Source organism: Pelobates fuscus, chromosome 12 (assembly GCF_036172605.1).
Source record: "Pelobates fuscus isolate aPelFus1 chromosome 12, aPelFus1.pri, whole genome shotgun sequence".
Taxonomy (NCBI): Eukaryota; Metazoa; Chordata; class Amphibia; order Anura; family Pelobatidae; genus Pelobates; species Pelobates fuscus.
Genome location: NC_086328.1, coordinates 101,908,282 through 101,935,448, shown reverse-complemented (window position 1 = coordinate 101,935,448; position 27,167 = coordinate 101,908,282). Strand labels below are relative to the sequence as shown.

Here is a 27,167-nt window from a genome sequence, read left to right as displayed (position 1 = left end):
GTGATAGTTTTCTACAATCAGTACAAGGCAGTGAAAATAAATACACAAGCCAAATTAGCAAAACCATTAAATATTCATGGGTAACAATGTGATAAAACAGATTGATGATGCATTTTCCACATCATTTGTAATAAGTTAACAAATAGTCTACTTAATGATCTTCTTTTCTGTTATGTTAAACACCCAATTGTTTTTCTTCACAATTCAGAAGATTACAATCCCGATAAAGCTATTTACTGACCGCTTTTGGTTATTTTGAGAATTTTCCAATTGTTTGCTCAATGCATAAAATATCCACATCCACACACTGAAAAAGGGGAAACTATAGGCAGCATACAAACCAGCATCGTGCAGACACACAGAAATATATGTGATCATTAAACCCAAACCTGAAAGTGGCATTTTCTTTTAATTCAGGTACACGTGACTTACATTCATGTTTTCAAACATATGAGATAAGTGTGTGCTAGCAACATTTTATTCACTTCCTCAAACAGTTCCAAAGTATATAAAGCAAAACTTCAGACACCATAACCACTGCAGCGCAATGCAGTGGCTATGATGTCAAGAGTTTGTTGGTGTACTGCCCCTCCCCTTATTGTTATGAGTCAAACCCTTTTAGAATAGTTTGACTTCTTATCTTAGGGGAGCTAGATACTGCTCCCACCTCCACTACTTCCTTTGGACAGCCACAACCTCTCATACAGCTAATCCCAGTGGGGCATGGCTTATCTCATTGGCTGAAATGGTCTGGATGCAGTGGCACTGTGCTTTTAACCCTTTGAATTTTATAGCAAAACTATTGAGATTTGAATGTAAAGAAAAACACAGAATGAATATGAGGCCAAACTCTTACGTTCTGTTGGTGACTGGCATATGAATGGAGTGTCCTCTTACAATTTAAAGATAATACTGTGACTTATTTTTAGTAAAATAGAGAAAATACAACACACATTCAGGTCCACAATTCACACAGCTTGTTAAATCATTGGTGCTGATGCAAAGAATAAAGAACATCCAGGAACCAAGAGCTCCCTCTTATGTTTATAAAACGTATGGTGTCACTATCAGTAAAATCAACTCACCTTCGGCATCCTCGGGTCGAGTAAGGTCAATGACACCAGGACCCATTTTTCCATCCTCATTTGGTTTTCCAGTAAGCTGTGAGCTCATATTTTCATAATGTGCTCTCTCCTAGGGAATATAAAAATAAACACAAATAATTAATAATAATAATCAATTTATAAATATATAAAATATGCATCAAAAAACAACTCATTGCCAGCAAAGTTCGAATAATTGAATTGTTCTATTTATAATAATACATTTTGGAAACATGTACCATGCTTACTACTGACCTAGGCTTAACAAAGACCCACAATGGGTCAAAATAATAAAAAACTAAATATAGTCAGGTCCACTTAATGGTCATTAGGACATCACTTGAAGACTCCTTTTTTGTGTTATGGCCCATTTACTTTATTTCTGCATTCCGAGTGAGGACTTTGAGGATCAAATCCACATACTCAGCCTCCTTAATATTGTGTGTTTGTTTTTCTGTTCCAAAAGCCACCTATTCTACAACTGCTAGAATAGTAAGTGTAGAATTGAAGAAGTTGATATTTTGACATATCCAAGCATCCCTTACTCTAATTGAGATGCCATGTATTTCAGTGGAACTTTTTCGAGAAGCAACTTGATTACACCAAAGACTTCCGTTGACCCAAATTGTCACTAACTTTTTCTAAGTTGATAAACTTCAGGAAATACTTCAATGTATTTAGCAGTGAACTTGCTTGGGGACAAAGGTGATCACACAAGATTTTTCTCGAGGGTAAGCCAAGTCGCCTTGTTAATTGTCTTGGCAAAGACCTAACATACACATGGTGATCTGGGTTGGGGAGACAGAGGGTGGCTGTCATGGAGTCAGCCATTCACGCTGATTAAATATAATGTAGATAACATATGCATAATGATCCTGCATAATTGATGATTTGAATTATTGTTCAGTGATAATTATAGCACGACTTGAATATTAATACAATCAAACCTAGTTGTTCACTAGAGCAGAATTGTATGTTGAGACTAAATTATATTTCCATTTATTTGACCATATTCCAAGTTGAAATAGTTCATTGCACTAATCAGTTTTATTGTCGCTAAAATGTGATTTGCGAAAACCTAAAGTAAAAAACTGCAACCGTAGTTGATCATTGTATCAAATAGTGGGAATTAATTCTGGAAACATAGCTCATATTCCCCCTAGGTAAAAATCTTGTTATAAAAATACAACAAAAGAAGGAATTCTAAAATTAACCAAAAGTTTCACCAAATATTTTAAAACATTAGAAAAATAAAAAAATATAAATAGGTTCTAATTATGTTAACCCTATACTAAGGTCCTTAAATATAAAATACAATCACAGCCACCACAACCCTATTGATAAATTAAACAGCACTAATGGTCTATATTCGGCACTCTCTGATGTGACTGTAGAATGACAGAGGTTGGGGCCAGCTGAGTTGGACATTTACAAAACATTCTCCATCCAATTCTCCAAAGTGTGCTTTATGCCATGTATAGAACAAAAGACAATGGACGGAATACGGGTGGAATTCCCAATAAATATGGTCAATGAACGACACATAAAATGTTTCAGATCCATTTAACTACTAATAAAAAAGGGTTTGGTATTATAAACCTCCACGTGGACTGACTGATAAATGATATGAGTCTTACTGAGAATGACAGTTTCTGACTTTCTAGCAGACTACGAGTGACACGCTTTTATATAATCCAACAAAAACAGAATACCCTGCACTCAGGTCCTGCAAATATGCTCCGGTCTTCCACCAAGGGGGTGCTCTGTGTGTAGGATGGACACCGCTGAATCCACCAATGTAGTATCAAAGAAGAAAAACACTTGCAGCACTCCAGGATATAGAAGGTGAATTCGTTCGTGGGTTCACCACCTCACCAAAATAAATGCGACGTTTCGTCTCCTAAGGACCTTAATCATGTATGATTAAGGCTCTTAGGAGCCGAAACGTCGCACTTCTATTTCCTGGAGTGCTGCCTATGTTTTTTTTTCTTCAACGCTTTTATATAGCGTATTTATATAATGTCTCTGAAGTAATATCATGACATTAACCCAAATGTATTTTTATTTTTTTTAAATAATTCATAATATATTGGAACTTAAGTTAAAAAAAATACAGTTCCTGGACTGCAGTCTGCTAAAATTAAATCCCAACAGCTTAAATAATACACCTGTGAAGAAGATGAAGAGGAAATATCTCACAATGTTTTACTTTACAAGTAGATACAAGCAATAGAGAAAGAAATACATAACTAGAATGTTTCTCTTGGTTTCCCCCTATCACCTCCATATCACTGCCTGGAAAAGTCAATTGTAATGATTAATTCACTGTTCTCGTTTAGAAAACAAAGCAAAACACGTTCTCCCTCTTGTCATGTTGTTGCCTCTTCAGACAAAACACAGCATTGTATTGCACTTGTGAGTGAATGAGACTTCGTTGTTCATTACTACAAAACAATATTAAATGTCATGTCAGCTTGGATTTGCCAACATAAAATACTGCTCTTAGCTCGGTGAACAGAGCATTGCATGTTATACTTAATGCATTATGCACAAGCAAAGCGCTCATTGCTGTTCAGCCTATTGTTCATTGACCTAGTTATGTTCTCGGCGGGTGAAGACATCAAAAGGGAAACATCGGGACTTTGTTGCGATGAAAGATCTTTAAGAGATAATAACTTAATATCTGTTGTAATATTTTTTTTGGATTTGGATGCACTTCGTAAGTGCTGCTCACTGTTTAAGTATTTGGGAGAACCGGATGGGGGCAAAGCAAGGAGGGGTTTTCATTCCAAAAAGTACGATTCTGCCCAGACTGATTCCTCTTCCACTCATCAAGATAAACTAACGAGTAAAACGTCTCCCACCACACATAAAGGTAACATTCCTTCAACTGTTGTTCTTCCGGTGTCACCTTCTACTAAGTGGCAACAAAAAGATTCAAGTCTACTTTTTTTCACTTTATATCTGAGGATCACGTATGTTCACACTAAATTTATGGGAATCCAGCAATAATATACGACTCATGGCCCTAGACGTAGGTTTGCAGCTAATATGTTCCCAATTACCTGACACATAAAAGTGACGGAATTCATATCACTCTGTTTATGGGGTAACTTGATGCTTTCATGAGTGGTTATTTTTTCAATCTTTTTGCCTGAGCAGAAGTAGAGGGAAAGTTGTTAAGTCAACACCTTAGCACACTTTGTAAAAGCCGTCCTGCATTCTTAATGGGCTGATAACCAAATGATGTTTCTTGATTCTCTTTTTAGCCATAAATGTCAAAGTAAGACATGTTGGCTTGGACAGCAGCCACTGGTCGAGTTCCCCACTGACTGCACTCACATGAAGAATTTTGGCCACCACGGAATTTAATGGCAGAATGACGAAGTAGGAGATTCATGGTGTCTGATCACATTCCTAAGCCATATCAGGGTTGTTTACAGACGTTGACAGGAATTCAAAGTGAATTTCAAATTTAAGGCCAAAGTAGACAAACTTTGCATAATTGGCTTGTTGAATTTTTCTAGTTTGGCTACTTCACTTTGAATTCACTCTGCATTTCTTTAGAAGTTAGAATGAAAAAATGTGTAACTTTAGTAAATAACCCTGTGTAAGCTTCCAGGTTTACCTTGAAAAGATTGCAGTATGCAGTGTTATAATATTAATCCATCAAATAATATCAAACGCAGGGCTCCTTTAAGTGCTTGCCATACTGGCAAGTCAGTCATCTCAAAAATGGCTGTCGGTAAAGGTAGCGACTTCCAGATGTTTCCAAGATACAGACTTTCATGGTTAGTGATTGGTAATTAGTGGCGGCCGTAACCTTTAACATCTCCCATGGATTAATAGGAGATGTTAAACGCTAACACCAGGTTTTTATACTAGATGGTAAAAATTACCACATTGTCAGATGCAGTCGCTAACATGCTCAACTTTACACCTGCTTCAGCATGAAATAAAATGGAAAAGATAAATCAATGACTGCAAACTCCCAATATGCTGTATACGGAAAATATACTTATTCCATTGATTAAAGGAATACTTGAATCGCCCTAACCATGAAACCCTACTGTAGTGGTTATGATCCCAGTGGAGCCCTGACACCCTCCCACAATTTAGAGACAAACCGTTTAAAAAGGGTTTAAACTATTTTTGTCCTGGGGTGTGCCAGGTGCCCATCACAACCTCCCCTTCAGATGAAAGCTCCTAAAAGTAGCTTCTCTTTGATAAACTTGAGCTAAGCCCTGCGATGTACCCAGCTGACGACCTCAGCCAAAAAGCACAATACTGTGCACCATCGGGTTTAACTCAGTGCAAGAGCTTCTGTCTAAAGAGGAGGCAGCATAGAGCACTCAGCAGACCAAGGTATGCTGTTAAACAGTCCTTAAATGGTTTCACTACACTGGAAGGCAACCAGGGCCTACTTGGCACCACAACCACTACACAAGCTGTATTGGCTATGATACGTAGTGTGCTCCATTAAGCATTACAAGCTACCCATTGTGTATGTAGTTTTCAATTAAAAGTGAGAAGCCTTCTGTATGAAAACACTAAACAGCAAACTGAACTGAAAAAAAAGTAGCAACATTGAATCTAAAAGATCGAAGCTGTAACTCACCTAAAGTATTCAATTCAGTTTTCAATTCACTAAAATCAGCTGCTAGTGAAAACACTGTTTAGGGCAATTTCCTCAGACGACCACAGGTGTAGTGGGCACTGAAAAATGCATTTTTATTTGCCTCATTCAGAAAATCCTAAATGCTGATAGCAGGGGGTCTGTACCAGTAAGAGCATGCAGACGTTAAAATCAGTAGTGGACCATGGAAACATCCACAGACAATTATTGATTGATGGTATTAACGGCTTAACTGCTATTTTTTACCAACATGAATGGAAGCAAGTTCACTTTATTTCTATCTTTACATATATCTTTGGATGTCTCTGTCCATCTGCTCACCTTCTTCAATAGGTTAGTATAATATATTGAGTAGTAGCTGTACATGATCAGTGATTTATCATGTAGTAGACTAATACACAAAGAGTTAAGTTAAAATGCATACATTAAACCTGGCTTTTAGGGTGGATATGATAGCTCTACATCAGGCTTCCCCAAACTCCGGTCCTCCAGATGTTGCTGAACTACAACTCCCATGATTCTATAATAATAACAAAGTATTTAACCAGGAAAGGTACATTCCGATTACTCTGGTATCCAAGTACGTCCTGGGGATGTTACCTTAGCCCAACATCCAGGGGTTGTTACTATCACCCAATTTAATGGTACTCATTTTATCAACCTCAGAAGGATGAAGGGCTGAGTCAACCCTGCCGGTATTTGAACCTGCGACCCAAGGGTTAGAACAGATTCTGCTGATGCATTAGCCCACTGAGCTATTTCACCGGCATCATGGGAGTTGTAGTTCAGCAACATCTGGAGGGCCGGAGTTTGGGGAAGCCTGGCCTATATTGTTCAAATGTTACAATTTAACACCCATTCATTCTTCAAAAAGTCAATAAACAGCATTGTTGCTTGTTCCTAACACATATTCAATAGCTATCAGTTGATGTATGACTTTATCTCATGTTCAAAATGAAAAGGGTGGAAAAGGGGGTATTATATTAGTTACAGTATAAGTCGATAACTTTGATATTGGAATTGATTTGTTTGGCTTTAAGAGGGGGGGGGGTCACCAATTTTTCTATGAAAGACTTTTTACCGTGGGTTTTTTTTTTTAAGGCATATGCACATAAGAGACAAATGTCTTTGGGAGCATCAAGTATTTATAACTACATTAATGGAGAGGCCAGCCTGAACTGATTACAAGCAAAGCGTTAACAAAGTCTCTGTAATTAACAAGGGTTTTATTCTATCAAGTAAAAACTGGTATTATTAGATAAATTAATATCTTTATCCAAGACCTAACAGACAAAAATAACCAAAAAAAGCTTAGATAAACATATGATGTTCAATCCATCGCAGGGTTCAATGGCAAATTAAAAGAAAAGGCTGCAGGACACTCCGTATTTATCCTACATCTCAACTCACTTCCCTGTAAATCTACTGCACACCTGTCAGCTAGGAAAAAGGCAAACGTCTGCCACTCATTATGTAAGAAGAAATGTTCTGGCTTCTCAATCTATAAATCTTTGACGTAGGGTTATATGGACTAAATGTGTCTCAAACATGTGCGCTTTTAAATTTGCCTCTTGTCATTTTTACCATTACACAATCATTTCTCGAAGATATGTTTCAAAACTGAACTGTTTGTCAAATCCTTCGTAAAGGTTTTATATAGACGTCTTGTTATGCACGTGCTTTTTTTATATAGACACTTTTTTTAATAAAAAAAAAAAAAATAGAACTTTCGTGGTGAGCCTGACATGGAGCAGACGTGAGGTAGTGTTTGCGAACTGTCGCGATTTCCTGTCTACAACGCTAAGCGTACGCTCTCAGGTCCGTAGTTTGGATGGGAGGGGCAGATGTAGCGATTTCTAACACTGTCAAATCATGGCCTCAACTATTTCGGAGCACTCCGAAACTGTCAGTGGCAGGAAAAAAAGCAGCTTTTAAACTGGCAGAAAGCCACGTAATTTCAGATTCTGTGGTAGGAATGAAAATGACATCACTGAGTGTCGATGTGTGTGTAGAACGTGTGGTTATAGAAGGCCAGTTCTAAGCAAGAAAACCCTTTGTTTAAAGTTTTAATGATACATTATGATGATGTATTATTTTCAGATTTATTGAGTATGTCGTGTGTGGGGGATTACCCGTGACATTAAGATAATTTGAGGTAATTTTCTAGGACTGTCGGAGGCACAAGCAGCACTTTATTATAAATGAGATCCACTTGTTTCTGGATTTGTAATAAGAAGGTGGAGCAGGAAATCTCGCTGGCCTGCGATTCTCCCATGAACTAATTCTCATCACTAGGATTGAGCAAAGACATCAATTTCATTAGAAAACACACTCTGCCTTCTCACAACGTTACTGTGATGTAATGAATGGTGGGTCGGGGGGGGGGGGGGAGGGGGGCTACTAAGCAGTGGCTATTGCTGCATTGACAATGCAGTTAAAAAGTATGATTAATATGTTGGAAAAAAAAACTACATCCGGCTAATTTGAAGATTTATCACTAATTCTGCACGTCAGCCCTGGGCTTCAATTAAACGAATATTCATATTTTACTTAAAATAAAAAACACAGGTTGTTTTAAAACGATATGGCGTACTATATCCTTTAGAAACCGGCACTCACTGGGGTTTATTCATTAAGCAGTAGATTGTAGAGAATTGGCAAATATTAAGCTAAAAATGATAAATGTCAAATACACTTTTCTCAGTTTGTCTGCTTTGAAGTAAAATTTGCAAGATCGTTGTCACTTCCTGAGAATGCCCAGTTTAGAGAATATTTTTATTTTCTTTATGAATGATGGTAATATGGTAATAGTGGTGATATGATCATGGTGGTGATATAATAATAGTGGTAATATGATAGTAATGTGACATAATAACAGTAGTAATGTGATAATAGTGGTGATATAATAATAGTGATTATATAATAAGTGTGATATGCTAACAGTAGTATTATGATAATAGTGGTGATATAATAATATTAATTATATAATAAGTGTGATATGATAACAGTGGTAATATGATAATAGTGTGATATATTAATAGTGGTGATAAGGTAACAGTGGTGATATGATAATAGTGGTGATATAATAATAGTGGTAATATGATAAAAGTGTGATATACTAATAGTGGTAATATGGTAATAATGGTGATATAATAATAGTGGCAATATGATAATAGTGTGATATGATAACCGTGGTAATTTGATAATAGTGTGATATAATAGTGGTGATAAGGTAACAGTGGTGATATGATAATAGTGGTAATATAATAATAGCGGTAATGTGATAACAGTGGTAATGTGAAAATAGTGGTGATATAATAATAGTAGTGATATGATAACAGTGTGATATGATAACAGTGGTAATATGATAATTGTGTGATATAATAGTGGTGATATGATAAAAGTGTGATATAATAATAGTGGTAATGTGATAACAGTGGTAATGTGAAAATAGTGGTGATATAATAATAGTGGTGATATGATAAAAGTGTGATATAATAATAGTGGTGATATGATAAAAGTGTGATATAATAATAGTGGCAATGTGATAACAGTGGTAATGTGAAAATAGTGGTGATATAATAATAGTGGTAATATGATAATACTGTGATATAATAACAGTGGTAATATTATAATAGTGTGATATAATAATACTGATGATATGGTAACAGTGGTGATATGATAAAATTGGTGATATGATAAACGTGTGATATGATAACAGTCGTGATATGATAATAGTGGTAATATAATAATAGTGGTAATATGATAACAGTGGTAATATGAAAATAGTGGTGATATAATAATTGTGGTAATATGATAAAAGTATGATATAATAATAGTGGTAATATGGTAACAGTGGTTATATGATAATAATGGTAATATGTTAATGATATGGTAATAGTGGTTGCTTTGTATTTGATTGTTTTATAAGTGAACTAGCATGACTGTGTTAGATTGGGGAGATTTCGGCCATACATTTCATATTTGTTCTATACACTAGAGTAGACTGTTGACGCTGCAGTTGTTCAGTAGATTTATTATTAAGGTGAGTTTGCGTCTCCAACGTTTCCTCATACATTACAGCATTTCTGCATTTTTAATATATTTTTGGTGGCCTTGACTCCACCCACAATCCACATGTAGATCGATGAATGTTTAATTGTACAATATCCATCATAAGAGTGTATTATCAAAGTGAATAATAGACACACTGTTACATGGCTATGCCTTCTTTCTGGAGTTGTCGAACCAGACATTTAGGCCTTAGACCATCACAGTTCATTTTCCATTAAATTATCAACTTTCTTTGGACTCATAAAGCTGACAGCATGGATTCTCTTTGTGTAAGTAGAGAAGGTTTTACCCGACACTACGGCCTGAGCAGCACGGAGAGAGTGACCGGATTTAGAACTGACTAGTTACAAAGAGAGCGGTATAAAATAAGGGGTTTGATAATGGGTTTGCTCCCTGCACTAAGATAAAAGCAGGATTCTTGATGGGCACAGTATATATTCATAAAATTTTATATACTATAGTTTATACACTTATTGGCCATTCTGTAATAATGGGCGAGCCAACACTAAAATGGCTTTTAAATTGATGTGCGTTATTTATACGTTCTCACATAACAATGCTTTTTGTTGTTCAAAAAAATATATATATTCTGTTTATTAATGTAACTTTACAACCACTACATTCAGGATTCGAGCTAAATTAATGGCATTTTTATTATTTTATAGTGTCATTAAATTTTTACTGATCACTCCATCAAACAAGAGCCATAAAGGCTGTAATGTAAGCCGGTACACTTAGATCACGGCAGCATTGCATTCCGCGGAGTTTAGAGTAAACGGCAAGCTGTAAATTACGTTTATGCTGTTTCTAAATATGTAGGAATACTTGGGACAAGTTTAGCTAAACTGTTTGCAGTTGTGCAGTGAATTGTGTACTTAAACCAGAGTGTTCTCATCTTTTACTCGAAATAAATGTTTTTATGTGTTTACATCTTTTGCCTCTACCTTTTAACTTTCAGACCAATATCAAGAAATACATCCTTTTCGCTTCTGCAAAGATTCCCATAATGCACAACGGCAGAACCAAGGGACTAGTAAAGACTAAAGAATAGATTAATACTGAGATGACCTTTTAAAGACTAAGCGTTTTAAATGTTTAAACGTGGAATGGAAAGGACAACACCGGTTGGTAGCAAATGATAGTTTGTGGATTTCTTGGAACATTGCAACAGCTGTTGATCTCACACACATTACAAAAACTCAGACTTAAACTACGTTATTGTAGAGCCTTTACCAGACCCATGAACCTGGTAAAGGCTCTATAAAATTATTAAAGTGTTTTTTATTTGTGAATAAGCAAACTACTGCAGTAGCAATTTTTGCAAACATTTTTTTTTTCAAGTTTAGATTTTAAGATCTTCCGTTTTGTTTTTTTTTGTACATACACGAAAAAAAAAACGGAAGATCTTAAAATATAAACTTTAAAAAAAAATGTTTGCAAAAATTGCTACTGCAGTAGTTTGCTTATTCGCAAATAAAAAACACTTTAGTAATGTTATCACGTTGATTTTAAAATTAATAAAATATAAGAATATTATGATTTTAGAAATCTAATCTAATGAGACTAAAGGCCAATGCTTATCTCTTAAAATACATTTCAGGCCCGGCAGCAAAATTTTTTTTTTTTTTTTTTTTTTTTTTTTATTATTGTAAAAATAACCATATTGTTGGAGTCGGAGATGATTGATTTCATCTACGTCTTATTAACAATATAAATGTAATAATGCAAAGCATTCCTCACTATCAGATTAACAACCACTTCACATTGTCTTGCCAAGTTAAACCCTTCTGACGGGGAAACAAAAAATAACAATACTATCTCAGCCCTTCATCATTTTTGCAATAAAAAAAAAAAAAAAGATTCAAATATTTACAAACAGTTCTATTTGGTTTACACGTGTGTTAGTTCACTGTCTGTGTAACATTTAAAGCGGTTTTGCAGTACGGAGCTGGTGCAAATCATTGCTCTGAGCCCCTGATGGGACTTGCCAGGACTCCTATCGTTTAAACGTGCTGTAAATCAGAGAGGGCCATTAGTGACAAAGACAGAATGATGAGAGGATTTTATTGCACGCTTACATGCTACAAGTAATAATTAATTGAATGCAATTCTCTTGGTGCATCAATTTACATTCCCCCAGAAACTCTGTGTTTGTGGATAAATTGCGGACACTTTAAATGCCGATCAGAGTGAATGAAAGTTATAAAGTGTGTCTTACTGTCGATAACACAACAGACAAACAGACAAACAAAAACCGCAACAAATCAACATTTAGTAAATAGAATTCTCGGGAACATTTAAATGCAGTGATTGTTTTCACGGACGATCTATGGTCACGAATTTAGTTTAAGATTCGCATTGATTCTTTTTCAAGCAAAAACGTAAAACGTCTGGATATAATCCAGAAATGATTTACTTTGCTCTTTTAGTGGCCAATAATCTGGAACTTTAAATGAGTTTAGTAAAAAGTCTGACCTGTCAGCCAACTTTGAAGGTAATCTAGTTGTTAAAGTAACCTGTTTTCATGCAGACCAACGCTCTATCTATTTGGCTCAGTGTGAAAATGTGACTAATTTTAGCCAGTGTTCCCTCAAAACATTATTTAATATAACAAGCACACCAGGAGAATTCAAAAAAGTCTGTGTTGTTCAATGCAGACTGTCAGCTGTGTTAGTTATAAAGATCTCTTTTTAACCTTTTCATTGCCAAACCGAGCACGGAATTTAACTGTGAATTTTACGATTTTATTGCTGCAAAGGTTTTTAAGGAAGAAAATAAAAATCAATATTTTTTTTTTTTATACCTACATTTCTGCTGAAATAATAATTTTAAACTTTCTCAAAGCAAACCAAATGTGATAACAGAGACATACATGGTTATTTACAAAAGTGAGAATTATATCTTTAATCTATAAGACCTACAGGGTTCGATCACTGACGCAATGAGGAACTGGCGTATTGCAATTATACGCAAAGGCAATGCCACTTCACCATCACAGCTGACTTAAAGAAATGTATTTGTCAACATCTGCAGAAGGACAGGTTTGCCCACTTTTACACTGGACTAGGAGGGTAAGATATTATGGTATCTATTACATTTCTTTAAGAAATGGCAGAAAGAAAACGATTAAAACAGGATGATGGGAGTTGCAGTGCACAGTAGTTGTGAAACTACAAGCAAATCAGGCAAATATCACAAAAGATGATTAAGGTTTGTTTGGCCACTAAAATATTACACAGCTCAAATCTAGGACAATAATTGGACTTTGCCATCAATGTAACCAATTCTACGCAGCAGAAACATATCCCAGTAAAATGATAAAGAAAGCTTTGTTTGCAGACAAACTGGCATTGTAAGTCCTTTCTTTAATTTAAAGAACGCACAAAGAGGACAGCACGCTGTGCAGCTGATCATGTTTAAAGATATGTGAGAAGCCATTTATTCAGGGACTTTGCCTTATAAATAAGTAGAATTTGTCAATTTTCCAAAGAATAAAATTGCCTGCAAGTTCTGTGCCCTAGTGGGAACATTCAAAGCTGGACACTTAGAACTGGCCAATCAGGATTTAACTGAGCTGGGACGTGAAATGCGTGTGGATACTTTTGTAATTCATTTGTTTCTAATCATATCCTGCTCATTTTGACTGCTTAATAACAGGTTTATAGCAATACATATACTGTATTTTTGCCCAAATTCTGCTATTCATTTTCTTTGCTTCTATGCTATATTATATTAATCACACAAGCTGTCAATCTTTTCCTGTACATATTCATCACAATTCCACCACTCACTCAAACATGTGGAATTGCTCCCTCCAATGCACAAATCTTAATTAAAACATTAATAAATACATTGCAATTCTGCATTTGGCCACACTGGTAGCATAATGTAGGATTTTTAAGTTGGTCCATTGATTTTATTGTCTTGCCATTGACTCTCCATGCATTGAAATCATCCCATGGTTTGATAGTGTGTTGGGTTAGACCTTGCAGAGCAGATAACTATTTTGTTTTGTCTTTGACTGAGCTGATTGGCTTACCGAACTAAAATTGTACCTACGGAATGCCAAAACCAGCATGTATAACGATGCTTGTCTTAGATTCCACCACAGCGATACAATCTATATATAGATTGTGTTCCCAGTGTGGGGTGTCATACTGTAGCAGACCTCCCAGCGCTTGTATCTTAAAACAGAGGCAAATGTTGCAACAATTGCAATATCTTGAAGATCCCATATAAGGAGCCATTCTGGAGCAAAGTTCTAAAACTCTATCAATCAGAGGGAACATTCCAGTGGATTCCATGGCGATTACTTCACATTTATCACTTTTGCCCCACCCTTCTAAATAACCCTAACGGTCTCTATAAATGGATCTTAAGATGCCCCGTTCCTAGGCTAAATATTCCACATTCATTTCCTAAAAATTGTGCAAGCTAGGATGAGTTATTTCAACAAAACTCTACTTTTCCTCCTAAACAAGCTCCTGGAAACCTTCCCTATTCGAAATATAGATAAACAATACTTAAGTCACACATGCTACTTTTGTCTTGAGTTACTAATCTTGACATTTTCTGAGCTGTGGTTGCTTTTTTGGGGAGGGGAGATCACCACTAGAATAAATGCTCCGTCAATGTATGTAGTAGGGAAAACACACGCTATTGAGCTCTCCAATGGCTGACATTAGATACAGCAGAACGCCACGAGCTTGAAATTACTCATGTCTGAAAAAAGAACATAATCAGCTTTCGGTTGGTACACAATCAGTCTGTGGCAAACTTAAGAGATGTCCAAATACTTTATTTGGCGGTGCTGAAACACTCAAAAAATACAGTAGAAAATTGCTTGGAAAGTGATGTGCCAAACAGCTCAAATATCTTGTATCAGAATTTCTGGTGCTGAAGCTGCTGTTTTAACCTTTTCAATACCAATAACGTGAATACTCACAGTTGGTTTGCACTGCAATAGAGAAGCCAATTGTATTGCATTAAATCCCTCTCACTATCACATTGGATCCCGTTCGGATCCTCACCTAAATGAGAAAAGAATTTCTCCGCTTGATCTCACCGTAAATTACACCATTCTCCCTTCCTGCTATACAGGAGACTTTATGGAGGTATAGGCCAGGCTCTGTGCAAACATTAGGACATGTAGCAGCTCTTTAGATACAGGTGTCTGGTTGTAGTCAGGCGACTGTATTTACTGTAAGCAACACATGTATTCTGCTGGTTATATGGATTTACAAAAATGCACACACATTTATTACAAGTTCCCGTAAGCAGTACATTTCTTAATTTGTATTCATTCTTTTCACAACTATTGTACGTTACAAAAAAATAAAAATCTATTTTTATAGCAGTACTAATAAAAGGAATGTAATGCAATTTCTGAATCATTAGACTTGGAAAACTCCTGCAAATTACTAGAGAATACCTGAAATTTGACTTCAATTAAAGGTTTGAAATTTGTGCTTTGCATCCCATATTTTACATAAACTGAAGGTTTTAGATTGAGGGGAAAAGTTTCTAGTTATTCATTTTTTTTTTCTTTCTTGTGTGCAAATTAGGTTTTTCTTTTTTATGAAAATGCAATGTTTATAAAAGCAGAGATGACAAATGCTATATATAAAAAGTGCTAAGCAATTATGCATTGAATGTATTGTCTCTCCTTCCGCTGGAATTTGGCGAGCCAGCAGATTTTGATTAAATCATTACTGAGGCACGTCCCAATCTTTAAGATTCATGGTGTATTGTACTGACAGCAGCAGCTCCCGTTGTATTCCCGATGAATTGATCTGATAGATTGCAAGGCGCACTTAACCTCATTTTTTAGAATGGTCCTTCCTTCAGGATAAATCAATATTTAATATCCCTTCCAACCGCCCCGTTAGATTATCTCGAGCCTTTTTCCTTAATATCAGACAAGTTGCCTTTAAACATTTTCCTCTCTTTCTGGACAACTTTTCATTTATTTAAAGAAAAAAAGGAAAACTTATATGAGAGCTATCTGTCTTGATACAATATGGGTCATGTTAAATCGCTTTACACAGTAAATCATTTCTAAATCACTTGTTTCAAAAGTATCTGTTCATTTTGTTTCTGGTAGAAATATCTTAACAAACCACATTAGATAAAATGCAGTGCAGTAAAAAGAGTGCAGTACTTTTAATACTGGAATGTATCTCTTTCAAGTACCCTGTAAGACCCAACACTGTGTCCCCGCACTAAATTAATCTCCCAGGAATTCCTTTGTTGGTTTATAAAGGACCTGGCTACCTGCAATGATTGTATGCTTTTCAAGGACCAACTCATATACCATAGCAGAACGGTGAAGTGCACATTATACTAAAGCTCTATAGGACGGTGAAGTGTTGTCTCAATAGGTAAAAACTAACAGTGTTCTTTCATCGACTTCAACAACATATTTCTTTGTTTGCCTTGAGCGTGTATGAATAAAATATACACCTAAGAGAACAGCTGTAAGACTCAGTTCATGGCAATAAATGGTCAAAGGGGTCTTTCTACTCTGTGTGTCAATAAGAAGCCATTTCTCCCATGTTTTGCAGGTATGTATTTTGTTTGCGGGTAAACCACGATGAAAAAAAACATGAAAAAAATAAAAACATATAGTGTGTCCTGGCAATAACTTTTGTTTGTGTAAAGTCTCATGTACCCATGATATCGTTATAGTAAAATATTATCAGTCAACAAGCTAAATGAGATGCATTTGACAGTAACCTGGGTATATTTTGCTCCTTTATCAGTACTTGTCTCCAGATGTGGGTTTGGACTTTATATTGGACTATTCGTTACATGTTTCTCCTTGATATAACTGCCATAATCTTTGGTTTAGATATTTATATTCTTGGTACAGAGCAGGCCCACATGTTTAGAGTCCCTCATTCTAGATTTAGATTTCCATACTCTTGATTAGGATATTAATCTTGATTTTGAGTTCTTTATTCTAGACTGATTTCTCTTTACTTTTGATTTAGAGTTATCCTTGCAATAGCTTTATTAGTTCATCATTTGACTCTCCTTATCTACCATTTTTATTCTGGAATTAGTTCTGCTCTATCGTCATTTGGCCTTCCTTATCCTTCATTTGGAGCTCGTCAACCACAGTTGAGCTTTCCACATCCTTGATATAGGTTCTATAGAAGTTCTTATCAATGACTTAGACCCTTCAGAGATATGAAATGTGACTTGAGCAACCCTGCTTAGGCACAAATTAAAATTGACAGTAGCAGTTGTCATTACTCCTGCTTTCAGGCATGTTTTGTGTCAGTAGATGGGTCAACCATACAGTGCGGTGGATTTAGTTTGTATTAACACAGGTCATTCTATGTCATCAAAGGTTACTACTCGTATTCCGATAGCGGGACTGCTTTGGTAATAATACATTTTATAATTATAAATAATTTTATAATTTAGACAATGAAGCAGCAGTTTATTAGACAATGCTTGCAATTGACAATTTATTTTCTCGGACAAAGACATATCTTGAACTAAACATAATATTGATTAAATGTTTTTTTTTTTTTTTTAAGTCACATTAAGATGCATAATTATTAAAGAGCAAAATGGGACAAAAGCATAAAATGGTAAGTTGACCCTACAGGGAATAGAAATGACCTTAAGGTTTCAATAGGCAATATGGTTGGTGCTTTAACCAGCTGATCTAAATGTGTTGTAAGAGAGGTAATAATTAGCTACAATCTATACTTTAGAATTATTTGGGGTCTTTAATTGTGACATTTAATTATTACTAATATTATCCGTAATGTAAAGAACATTATTACAGCTACTTAGCTTGACATGCTTCCTACATTGCATATTACTATAACCACTTCATGGATATTTAGCAACAATTGAACTAGTGACAGTATAGAGCATCCCAGTGGAGCAGAGACAAGCACACAGAAGTAAAGGTTTCAAAGAGAGTGAAACTCTTTCAAATGAAATGCATGATGGAATCAAGACTGCCAAACCATATTTGCATTAAAGTAATGATTTCTCTTTTACAAACTGTGTCAATGATAAAGTGCAAAGTGGAAAAATATATATATATATCAGAATGACAGCAACCATATAAAGTGTGAAGACCCCAAACAACACTGTATTTAGTAAATACAAAATTAAGGTGCACTGTGCTTTTAAAAAATACTCACGTACCGGTATATGTTGCTTTTTTGTGTGAAAGCCAAAACGGTGGTTGTAACCGCTACACAAGAGTGTAATTTATCATTTAAAAACACAGTGCACATTAATTGTTATTTACACATTGTGTCAGTTGTCTTCTTCTAAAATTTTGAGTACCAGTAATTGTGTAGAGGTGCCACAAACAGTCACCAGCAGAGGGCAGCCTCAGCCTCGTTATTAAGGACATCGAAATTGGGGAAGTATTCTGCAGATAAGTCACCTTGTAACCTGCACAGTGCAATCTGGGACACTGCTCACTCTAAGAGTCACAGGCAGTCATTGTGTAAAGTCGTGCACCTCTATAAGTGAATACAAATAATACAAAACTGTACTAAACGAACTCTGCGTCCCGTCGTGCCATGTCGGCATTATACATGTATAAAGAACTTACTATAGTCCCAAGCCGTTTAACCCTTCCCTGTATGCAAGATATGTGCAATGAATGTATTTTGGATTTTTGAATGTATTTAACAGTCCAACATTGATAGCGAAGGTCCCTGATTCAGAAATTGGGCTTCAATATAAACAGCTACAGTCATTAAAGCCAGGCGTCAGTAAGAACAAAGCTCCCTGACAATTATTATTATTTATATAGCGCCAATAAATTCCGCAGCGCTGTACAATGGGGTAAACTGGCTTTGCTAACCTCTAATGACGGGGAAGTTATGTTTGATGGAGAAGGTTGCAAAAAAAAGTAACTTAGTTATTCAGGCATTAAACCCGTCCTGGTTACTTAGCACTTTCCTCTATATAGACTGGCGTTCGTTAAATGATTGACATTTAAGGCTTGTTTGTTATGACATACTATCACGCCATTGGTCCTCAAGGGATTCAATCTGACCATTGAAAATGTTGGCAAATATTTGCAAGATTATTTCTCAAAAGTTACTGTCTTCTATTTTCCTTGTACTATTTATTTATTTTTTTGGAGTTTTGCTGATCTTTGAAATAAAGTAAAATATTACACCTCTGTTGCAAGCAAACATTTTCCTGTTCTCATACAAAAGTTATTTTGTGCGGTAAATGGAAAAAGAGAAAGCATAACGGAAAGAGAAAATATAACAGACCGGCAGTGTCTGCGATACAAACAGTGTCTGATACAAAATACCCAGATTTTATATTAATAATATATTAATTCCTAGCTCTTCGGGAGCGATTATCTGCTAAGCGGAATGCATATTGGAAAATGTAAAAACTACAAAGATTTGGAAAAAAAATAATGATGCATTTAACACATATCTAAACATAAAACACTGTATGATGTGTGAATAAACCCTGTGTCTGTGCTCTGTGTGATTTATCTATACAACACTGTGCTTAACATTATGTGTAAATAGAAAAGTTCTCAACAAACGTAAACAATAAAAAATATAATATTTTGTCAGATAGCGGTGGAGCTCTGTGATACACTCATACACACTGCTCACTACTGTGATAAGGAGCTCTATGATATACTCATACACACTGCTCATTTCTGGGAGTTTTACTGGTGTGGAGCTCTGTGATACACTCATGCACTGCTCAGTACTGTGAGCTTTGTTGGTGTGGAGCTCTGTGATACACTCATACACACTGTTCTTTACTGTGAGTTTTATTGCTGTGGAGCTCCATGATACTCTCATGCACTGCTCATTACTGCGAGTTTTATTGCTGTGGAGCTCTGTTATACACTCATACACTGCTCATTACTGCGAGTTTTATTGCTGTGGAGCTCCATGATACTCTCATGCACTGCTCATTACTGCGAGTTTTATTGCTGTGGAGCTCTGTTATACACTCATACACACTGACCATTACTGTGAGCTTTATTGGTGGGAAACTCTGCGATACAATCATACGCCCTGCATTACTTTGAGGGTTTTCTTTGGTATGGAGCTCTGTGATCCTCATACACATGGTACATTACTGTGATCGATGCATTTTATTAATACACTAGGAAAGGGAAGGAAGCTGTGATTTGAGAATGAAATCTGTCTTCCTAATGCTGTTACTTCCAGACCTGAGTCTAAGTATAGTGGGATTTGCCAGGGATGAGTTTTCCGTAACTTCATATGTAACTTATTTTGAGTGATTGTTCAGTGGATGTGATTGTAAAACGATTTTATAGCATCTAGTTACTCACACTGTAGATTATATTAAAGACCTAAAGCACTCATTTTGCCTTTTATTTTATACTTTTCTTTAATAAAGACTGAATAAATGAGAATTTGGAAATTTAGGAATAATGGTGAGAATCTTCCCAGCATGACTCTTTTCATCTACATTTTAGTAATTTGGTTTTAACTCACCTCAATGTACTATTTAGAAAATAATCTTTAGTCTTTTATAATAAATCTTCAGTTTTTACCTTTTCAATACAAGCAATTAAACAGGTAAGGCAATGGGATTTGGGGACAACACCACTTACTCTTTACATACAATAACTAGGGCATCCTCAACTGGGCACATGTAGAACTAAACAGACTTTAAAGGGCAAATGTCTTCCCCGTTACGCTGCCTGTGCCCTGCTAAACAAAATCGCAAGGCTTAGAAGGGTTCATCAAAAGACTAATTAAGTAAAGAGTGGTGAGAATCTTTCCAGCCTGACTGTTTTGAGCTACATTTTGGTAATTAGTTTTTTAACTCACCTCAATTTACTATTTACAAACTAATAATCTTTAGTCTTTTATAATAAATCTTCAGTTTTTACCTTTTTAATACAAGCAATTAAACATATAAGGCAAATGGATTTGGGGCACTACACCACTTACTCTTTACCTCCAATAACTGGAGCATCATTAACTGGGTACATGTAGAAGTAAACAGACTGGCAAAGGGCAAATGTCTTCCCCATTACAGTGCCTGTGCCCTGCTAAACAAAATCGCAAGGCTTAGAAGGGTTCATCAAAAGACTAATTAAGTGGAGAGTGAAAGTTCTGTTTACTGGGGTAGAAATATGTCACACTCACCTACAAATACAATTAGCTCTGCCCCCTTGGAAGAAAATTCCTGTTACATTTGGCTACACAAAAGAGAATCTGACAAGCCTACACACAGGAACATATTATATAATATCGATATATATGTCAGGAACTCACTGCGTGCAAATTCCTAATGCATATCCTTCCTGTGATGGCATCTAGCAGCATCTGAAATATAGCAAATGATGCAGGGGCTTTAGTAAATAAACAGGTAAACATCAGACTGATTAATTAGGATGAAATTTAAACTAGACATCAAGGGGAGGTTGCATGCTTTTAAGGCAACAAATTCACGGTTACAGTAAGGAACGCTCTGAATTTATACAAAAGTCCTTGTTTAAATTATTACACCCTCCAGTAACTGTCCAAATGTTTATAATCATCTTTTAAATCTCTATGAAGCAATAATATTTAAATATTAATGAACTAAAAAAACACACAATGGCTGCATGGTCTGGTTTGATCTATGATTTATTTTTTTAACGGTAAATGAAAGTAATCTGAAGTGAGTGTTTTCCCTTTCTATATTAGACTTGTGTCCCTTTACCCCAATTAACTCATTAATTACTGGTCTTCAACTTCTGGGATTCTGTACCAATAGCAATCTCAAAAATAAAAACCCACACTAGATAGGTGACAGTGCCCCCAAAAATCATATAGATCTTAGATACCTGAAATACCCATTTTATATTTGTTTTTACACTACAATTAAAATTACCCTAATTAAAAGTTATAAATCACCATATCCAGGAAATAATTCTCATTCCCAGATTTGAATTGTCAGCATTTATCCAGTTGGTTGCCCAGGACCCTGATTTATGTCTTTATTAGTGCTTTCAATGGGTCCCTCAGATAACTTCTAAATAATATTCTGTTGGAGGATAATTATCAGAAATTCAGTAAGTGAAATCTCTTTTACTCTGGGCAGGAAGGATGAAGCTTTGTTCACTACCAAACTGGCAAACTCCCTGGAGCCCAGAAAGACTGACGTAGTCTGCCTTGCCCATTTGTTTGGGTGATTCTATCCACTTTAATGACTGTGAGAATTCCATTTTAGCTGTGACTATTTCTACCCCTATAGGAGGAGAAAAAAGATACCTCCAGGCAGGGCTGGACGGGGAAATAAATATGACCCGGGCATTTTTTTTTAATCACAGTGGCCAACTGAAAAGGGGATGGGGCCAGATGACCCCCAATGACAAGCACGCTGCTCAAAGTGAGCATGTTGGTTCAATGCTCTTGCAGGGCAGACCATGCGCAGAGCTCTGCTGAAGAACTCTAGCATGAGAAAAAGGCCCTGTATTTGTTCTGCGCAGCGCAAGCACATTTAATAACATGCTTGCATTGTGTTTTCTTGAAACTTGTCTCTGGTGTCTCCATAAATGGAATACCAGGAGCCAAAAATGCCAGGAAAGAGTACTGTGCATGTGTTTGGAGCTTGCTTATGGGATTGCGTGTGTGTACAGTGAGCTGACTGTGGTGTGGTTTTGTGTTAATAGGTTGGTTTCAGTCATGTTTTGTTTGTGGTGTAATGTAATATATGTGGGTCTAGGTGCTGTAGTGAGTGTGTGTATAGGGGGCATAGTGTGTATAGGGGATGTAGCGAGTGTGTGCATACGGGTTGTAGTGTGTGTATAGGTGATGTAGTGTATGTAGGGGTTGTAGAGAGTGTGTGTTTAGGGAATGTAGTATGTGTTTGCTTACAAGGAATCTAGTTTGTGCATTGGGGATCCAGAGTGTGTATGTCAGAAATTTAGTGTGTGTGTAGGTAGTGCAGTGTGTGTGTGTCTGTGTGTAGGGGTTCTAGTGTGTGTTTGAAGGACTCAGACTGTGTATAGGAGATCTAGTGAGTGTGTGTGTGTAGAAGATTCAGAGTGTATGTAGGGATCTTGTGTGTATATGTGTAGATGATCCAGAGTTGGGTAAGGGATCTAGTGTGTGTCTGGAATGTAATGTGTTTAGGGGTGCAGTATGTGTGTGAGGGGTTCTGCAGTATATATACATATATGTTTGGAAGTATTGTGTGTGTGTGTGTGTGTAGTGCAGTGTGTTTGAGGGATGCTGTGTGTAAATGTGAGGTATGCAGTGTGTGTGTGTGTGTGTGTGTGTGTGTGCGTGAGGGGTGTTGTGTATTTGTGAGGAGTATAGTGTGTGGGTGAGGATGCTGTGTGTGTGCTGTGTGTGTGGGTGCAGTATATGTGTGTGAGGATGCTGTGCAGTGTGTATGTGAGGGTGCTGTGTGTGAGGTGTGCAGTGTGTGTGAGGATGCTGTGTGTGTGAATGAGGGTGCTATGTGTGCAAGTGAGGGTGCTGTGTGTGTGTGCTGTGTGTGTGAGTGAGGGCGTTGTGTGTGAGTGAGGGTGCTGTATGTGTTACTGTGTGTGAGGGTGATGTGTGTGTGTGTGTGTGTGTGTGAGGGTGCTGTGTGTGAGGTGTGTAGTGTGTGTGTGAGGTGTGCAGTGTGTGTGTGAATGAGGGTGCTGTGTGTGCAAGTGAGGGTGTAGTGTGAGGGTGCTGTGTGTGTGTGTGTGTGCTGTGTGTGTTTGTGAGGGCGTTGTGTGTGTGAGTGAGGGTGCTGTATGTGTTACTGTGTGTGAGGGTGATGTGTGTGTGTGTGTGTGTGTGTGTGTGTGAGTGAGGGTGCTGTGTGTGTTACTGTGTGTGAGGGTGGTGTGTGTGTGTGTGTCAGTGGTGTGTGTGTGTGTGTGTGAGGGCATTATGTGTGTGAGTGAGGGTGCTGTATGTGTTACTGTGTTAGAGGGTGATGTGTGTGTGTGAGTGAGGGTGCTGTGTGTGTTACTGTGTGTGAGGGTGCTGTGTGTGAGTGTGTGTGTGTGTGAGGGTGCTGTGTGTGTGTTTGGAGGGATTGTGTGTTAGGGGGGATAATAAAAAAAACAGGCATTTTATCCCCCCTCACTTCTTACCTTTTGCCTGGGAGTGGGGACCGTGCTGCCATCCCTGGTGGTCCTAGTGGTGAGTGAACTCTAGCCTATAAGGCTAGAGTTCACTCTCGCGAGCCCTGGAGCGTTGCCATGGCAATGCTCCCGATCTCGCAAGAGGAACCCATCGTAGCTGCAAGACAGAGCTCCTCCGGGTCCTCTCCTGTCTCCTTCACTCCCCAGCCAGCATGTGAGCCATTATGGAAGACAGCAGGGCCAGCACTCGAATAGCGCGGGCCCTGCATGGACCGACCGGGGAGATCCTGTGACCTCCCCTGCCGGCCTCGGCCAATGGCCACCGTGGCCCACCGGGCATTTGCCCGGTGTGCACGATGGCCAGTCCAGTTCTGCCTCCAGGTAAAAAGGAAAAAGTGCCCTTCTAGGTAACTCTGCTTGTCTCCCCACTCTTGGCCTATATTCCTATTAAGTGCCAAATGTAAATATTCCATTCCGTTCTGTTCCCCATCTGGTGCTGGACATCAACTGCGGTGATAACCCATGAAAGCTGATCACACAGAAACCCCAGGTTTAGTCTTACAAACAGTAATAGCTTGTTTTGTTTTTTTACAGGATGATAAATGCATTTTTACTTTTGTTTGCACTACATTTTTAAAAACAACAGAGAAAAATCCATGTTTTTGCACATATTTGTTCTTGAAAGCTATTGCAACAGAATGACTCAATCACCTGCCCGGATACTGTGTCAGTTACAGTTCAAGAATGCTAGGCTCCTTTTCGTACAATAGAGCCTTCGGGATACTCAAGATGTGCTGAATCAGGTGATAATTCCAAACACGCCCTGGGGAACAATTTATGCACAACACACCTTTGGCTCATTGTTGAAAGGAACCACTGAATTCATGTCTAAACGTATTCTGTCATGCAACAATGAATTTCTGAATCTATTGTATAAATAAAATTTGGCCGTCAGGAGCAGCTATGCCAAGTGTTTATCTACATTGCAGCGTTTGCTCATCTTAAATGATGGCAGTGTAACTCCAAATCAACAAGTAGGGGGGTGGAAGGAATCTACAAAATCTTCAGTGTGTGATTAAGCTTACACTGAGCAGAGTTTAACCTTTTGCTTTCTAGAACATCAACTGAAAGAGTTAAAGAAATGGCATAAGGGTAAGAATAAAGCATGATGGGGGGCAGAACCCCCAGATATAATGTGTTAGAGGGGAGAAGTAACAAATCCCATAGACAGGATTGTCTTGTTACAGTATTAAGCTGAATCGAAGTGAAACAAAACCCAATATTATAGCTCAAATGTGGTTATCTTCTTCACGTAGCTTTTAAAAGATATCAACAAGGAGATAATTACTGCAGAAAACCTGGAATATATAGTGTACTCTTTTTGTATAAATAAGCTGGGTTTGTGAGAAACTGCACAAATATATATGTTCAGCCATGAGGTCTGGCCGCTTAAATTGACTAAAAAAAAGAAAGAAAGAAAAACTCTTCCCATTTCCAGTTTACACAAACACAGCATATACCACCAAGCTCCAGTGGCAGAAGGAATGCGACGTGATGCCTATACAAAACCAGTTGATAAGAATATGACAAAATACAAATCATGGAGTTTTATCTCTATGGGCTGTTGGATTTTCACAGTAAAAGAAGACTCTATTCCAAGATTTAGGGGGAGGGAGGTCCTACATTGATGAATGTTCCACCCTGTTCTGACAATTAATCTTGAAAGAGCTCCGTAGAACAGATAAAGAACAACGCACAAGTTCTACAGATTTGGTCACTTCAGAGCCTTAACGTCATTTTTACTACCATGCCAAAAACTGCTCAAGAAAAACTAAACATCTCGTTCCTACCTCAAATCTTTCTTTCCTTTACACTTTCTGGAATTCACTTAATTCAATATAACGGAATAGCAGATTTTGTTTGTTTAATCTCACAAATAACAAATTGTCCCTTTAGAATATCTGATAGATTCATTATCCAAAAAAAGAAAGAAAGGGTAGAATAGACCATATATCAAATCCAGCAATAAAAGTTCTGCTTAACATTAAATTAAGGGTAAATAAACCAGCATTAGCTACGTCTTAAAGAAGTATCTGCCTTTGTAAATTTAGTAATCAGACACAATGTAAATAGTAGCTGAAAATAGAACTGATCAATTTTCAGGAATCAAAGCTATCTCAAAGCCCTCGGTAAATATCTTTTCAAACCATAGAGTGTTAAATTTAGAATTTCCACTGCACACAGACCTGTTATAAGATCATCCTCGTATATATATCGTACAATGTAGCACTAGAGAAGTCTTATTAAATCACCAGCTAATACGTACTGGTCATTTGTATCTGACTGCGTGCATCTTTGTACACTCCAATAACGGCGCACTGTATGATGTTTACACAACCTATGGAGAATGTACTGATCAAACATTACGCTATGGGAAATTCCCAAATGGAATATCTACCATCAAATTAGCGAAAAGACAACATTAGGATATCAGTGTAATAAGATATATAACAGAAAGGAGGGAAGATATAAATATGAAAACGTGCGATTGGCTAGTACTATTGGTTGTTAGTTACATTATTAATTCATTAGATATTTGCATTTTTTTCTGCCATGTGTATATTACATAAATATTGTCAAACTGTCCTCAGCTATCTCTCTCACTTTATTATACATTTCTACGTATGCATGTAATACACCTACGCAACACCACAGCCCACCATTAATATACAGAAAAAGAAAATTATTGAGGTGAAAATATACATCACATTGTAACGAATGTCAAAGATAAAAGCAACCGAGGGAGGACATACAGCTGCAGTGGCCAAATTACTGGAAAATACATGCAGTACATAAAAAGGCTAAAAGATGAAATAAATACATTTAAGCTCACGTTAAATAACATGATATTGTAATGTCACAATATCTGCACCTTGACAAGAGAATGTGTCATTGATGAATTAGCGGGTGGTACAGGCACCAGAACGGCTCTCTGTGGCTTTCAATGGCAATTCTTACTCATGTCTAAATGAAATCTGTTTTTCAGCCAAGGCTACGTTCTCTGCTGACAACCCTGAATCGTTATCAGAGGCATTGAAAAGGACAAAGCATCTCATATCTGGGTTCATTTAATGACAACTTCAAAATATCAAAGAGGTCACAAAGGTGGGTTTTATTTAAAGCGTAGTTAACGCGTATGTAATGCATTTGCCAAAGGAAACTTTTAATTAAAATCAGGGCTTATTATAGTTTCCTGGTCTGTTTCTAAAACATATTTAAT

General features: G+C 36.9%; 1 protein-coding gene across 6 annotated transcripts in view; it reads right to left on the bottom strand.

Annotated features, from left to right (window-relative positions):
• The window catches only part of SOX6 (SRY-box transcription factor 6), a 380,567-nt gene that overhangs the window by 22,776 nt on the left and 330,624 nt on the right, over positions 1-27,167 (bottom strand). For 5 of the 6 annotated variants that reach the window (XM_063437585.1, XM_063437584.1, XM_063437583.1 and 2 more), the window contains 2 exons: positions 21,090-21,140; positions 1,086-1,194 (listed from right to left, as the gene is read on the bottom strand). In XM_063437585.1, coding sequence (XP_063293655.1) covers positions 1,086-1,194; positions 21,090-21,140 — 160 coding nt within the window. The remainder of the gene's footprint in view (positions 1-1,085; positions 1,195-21,089; positions 21,141-27,167) is intronic. The other variant, XM_063437587.1, reaches the window with a different exon arrangement.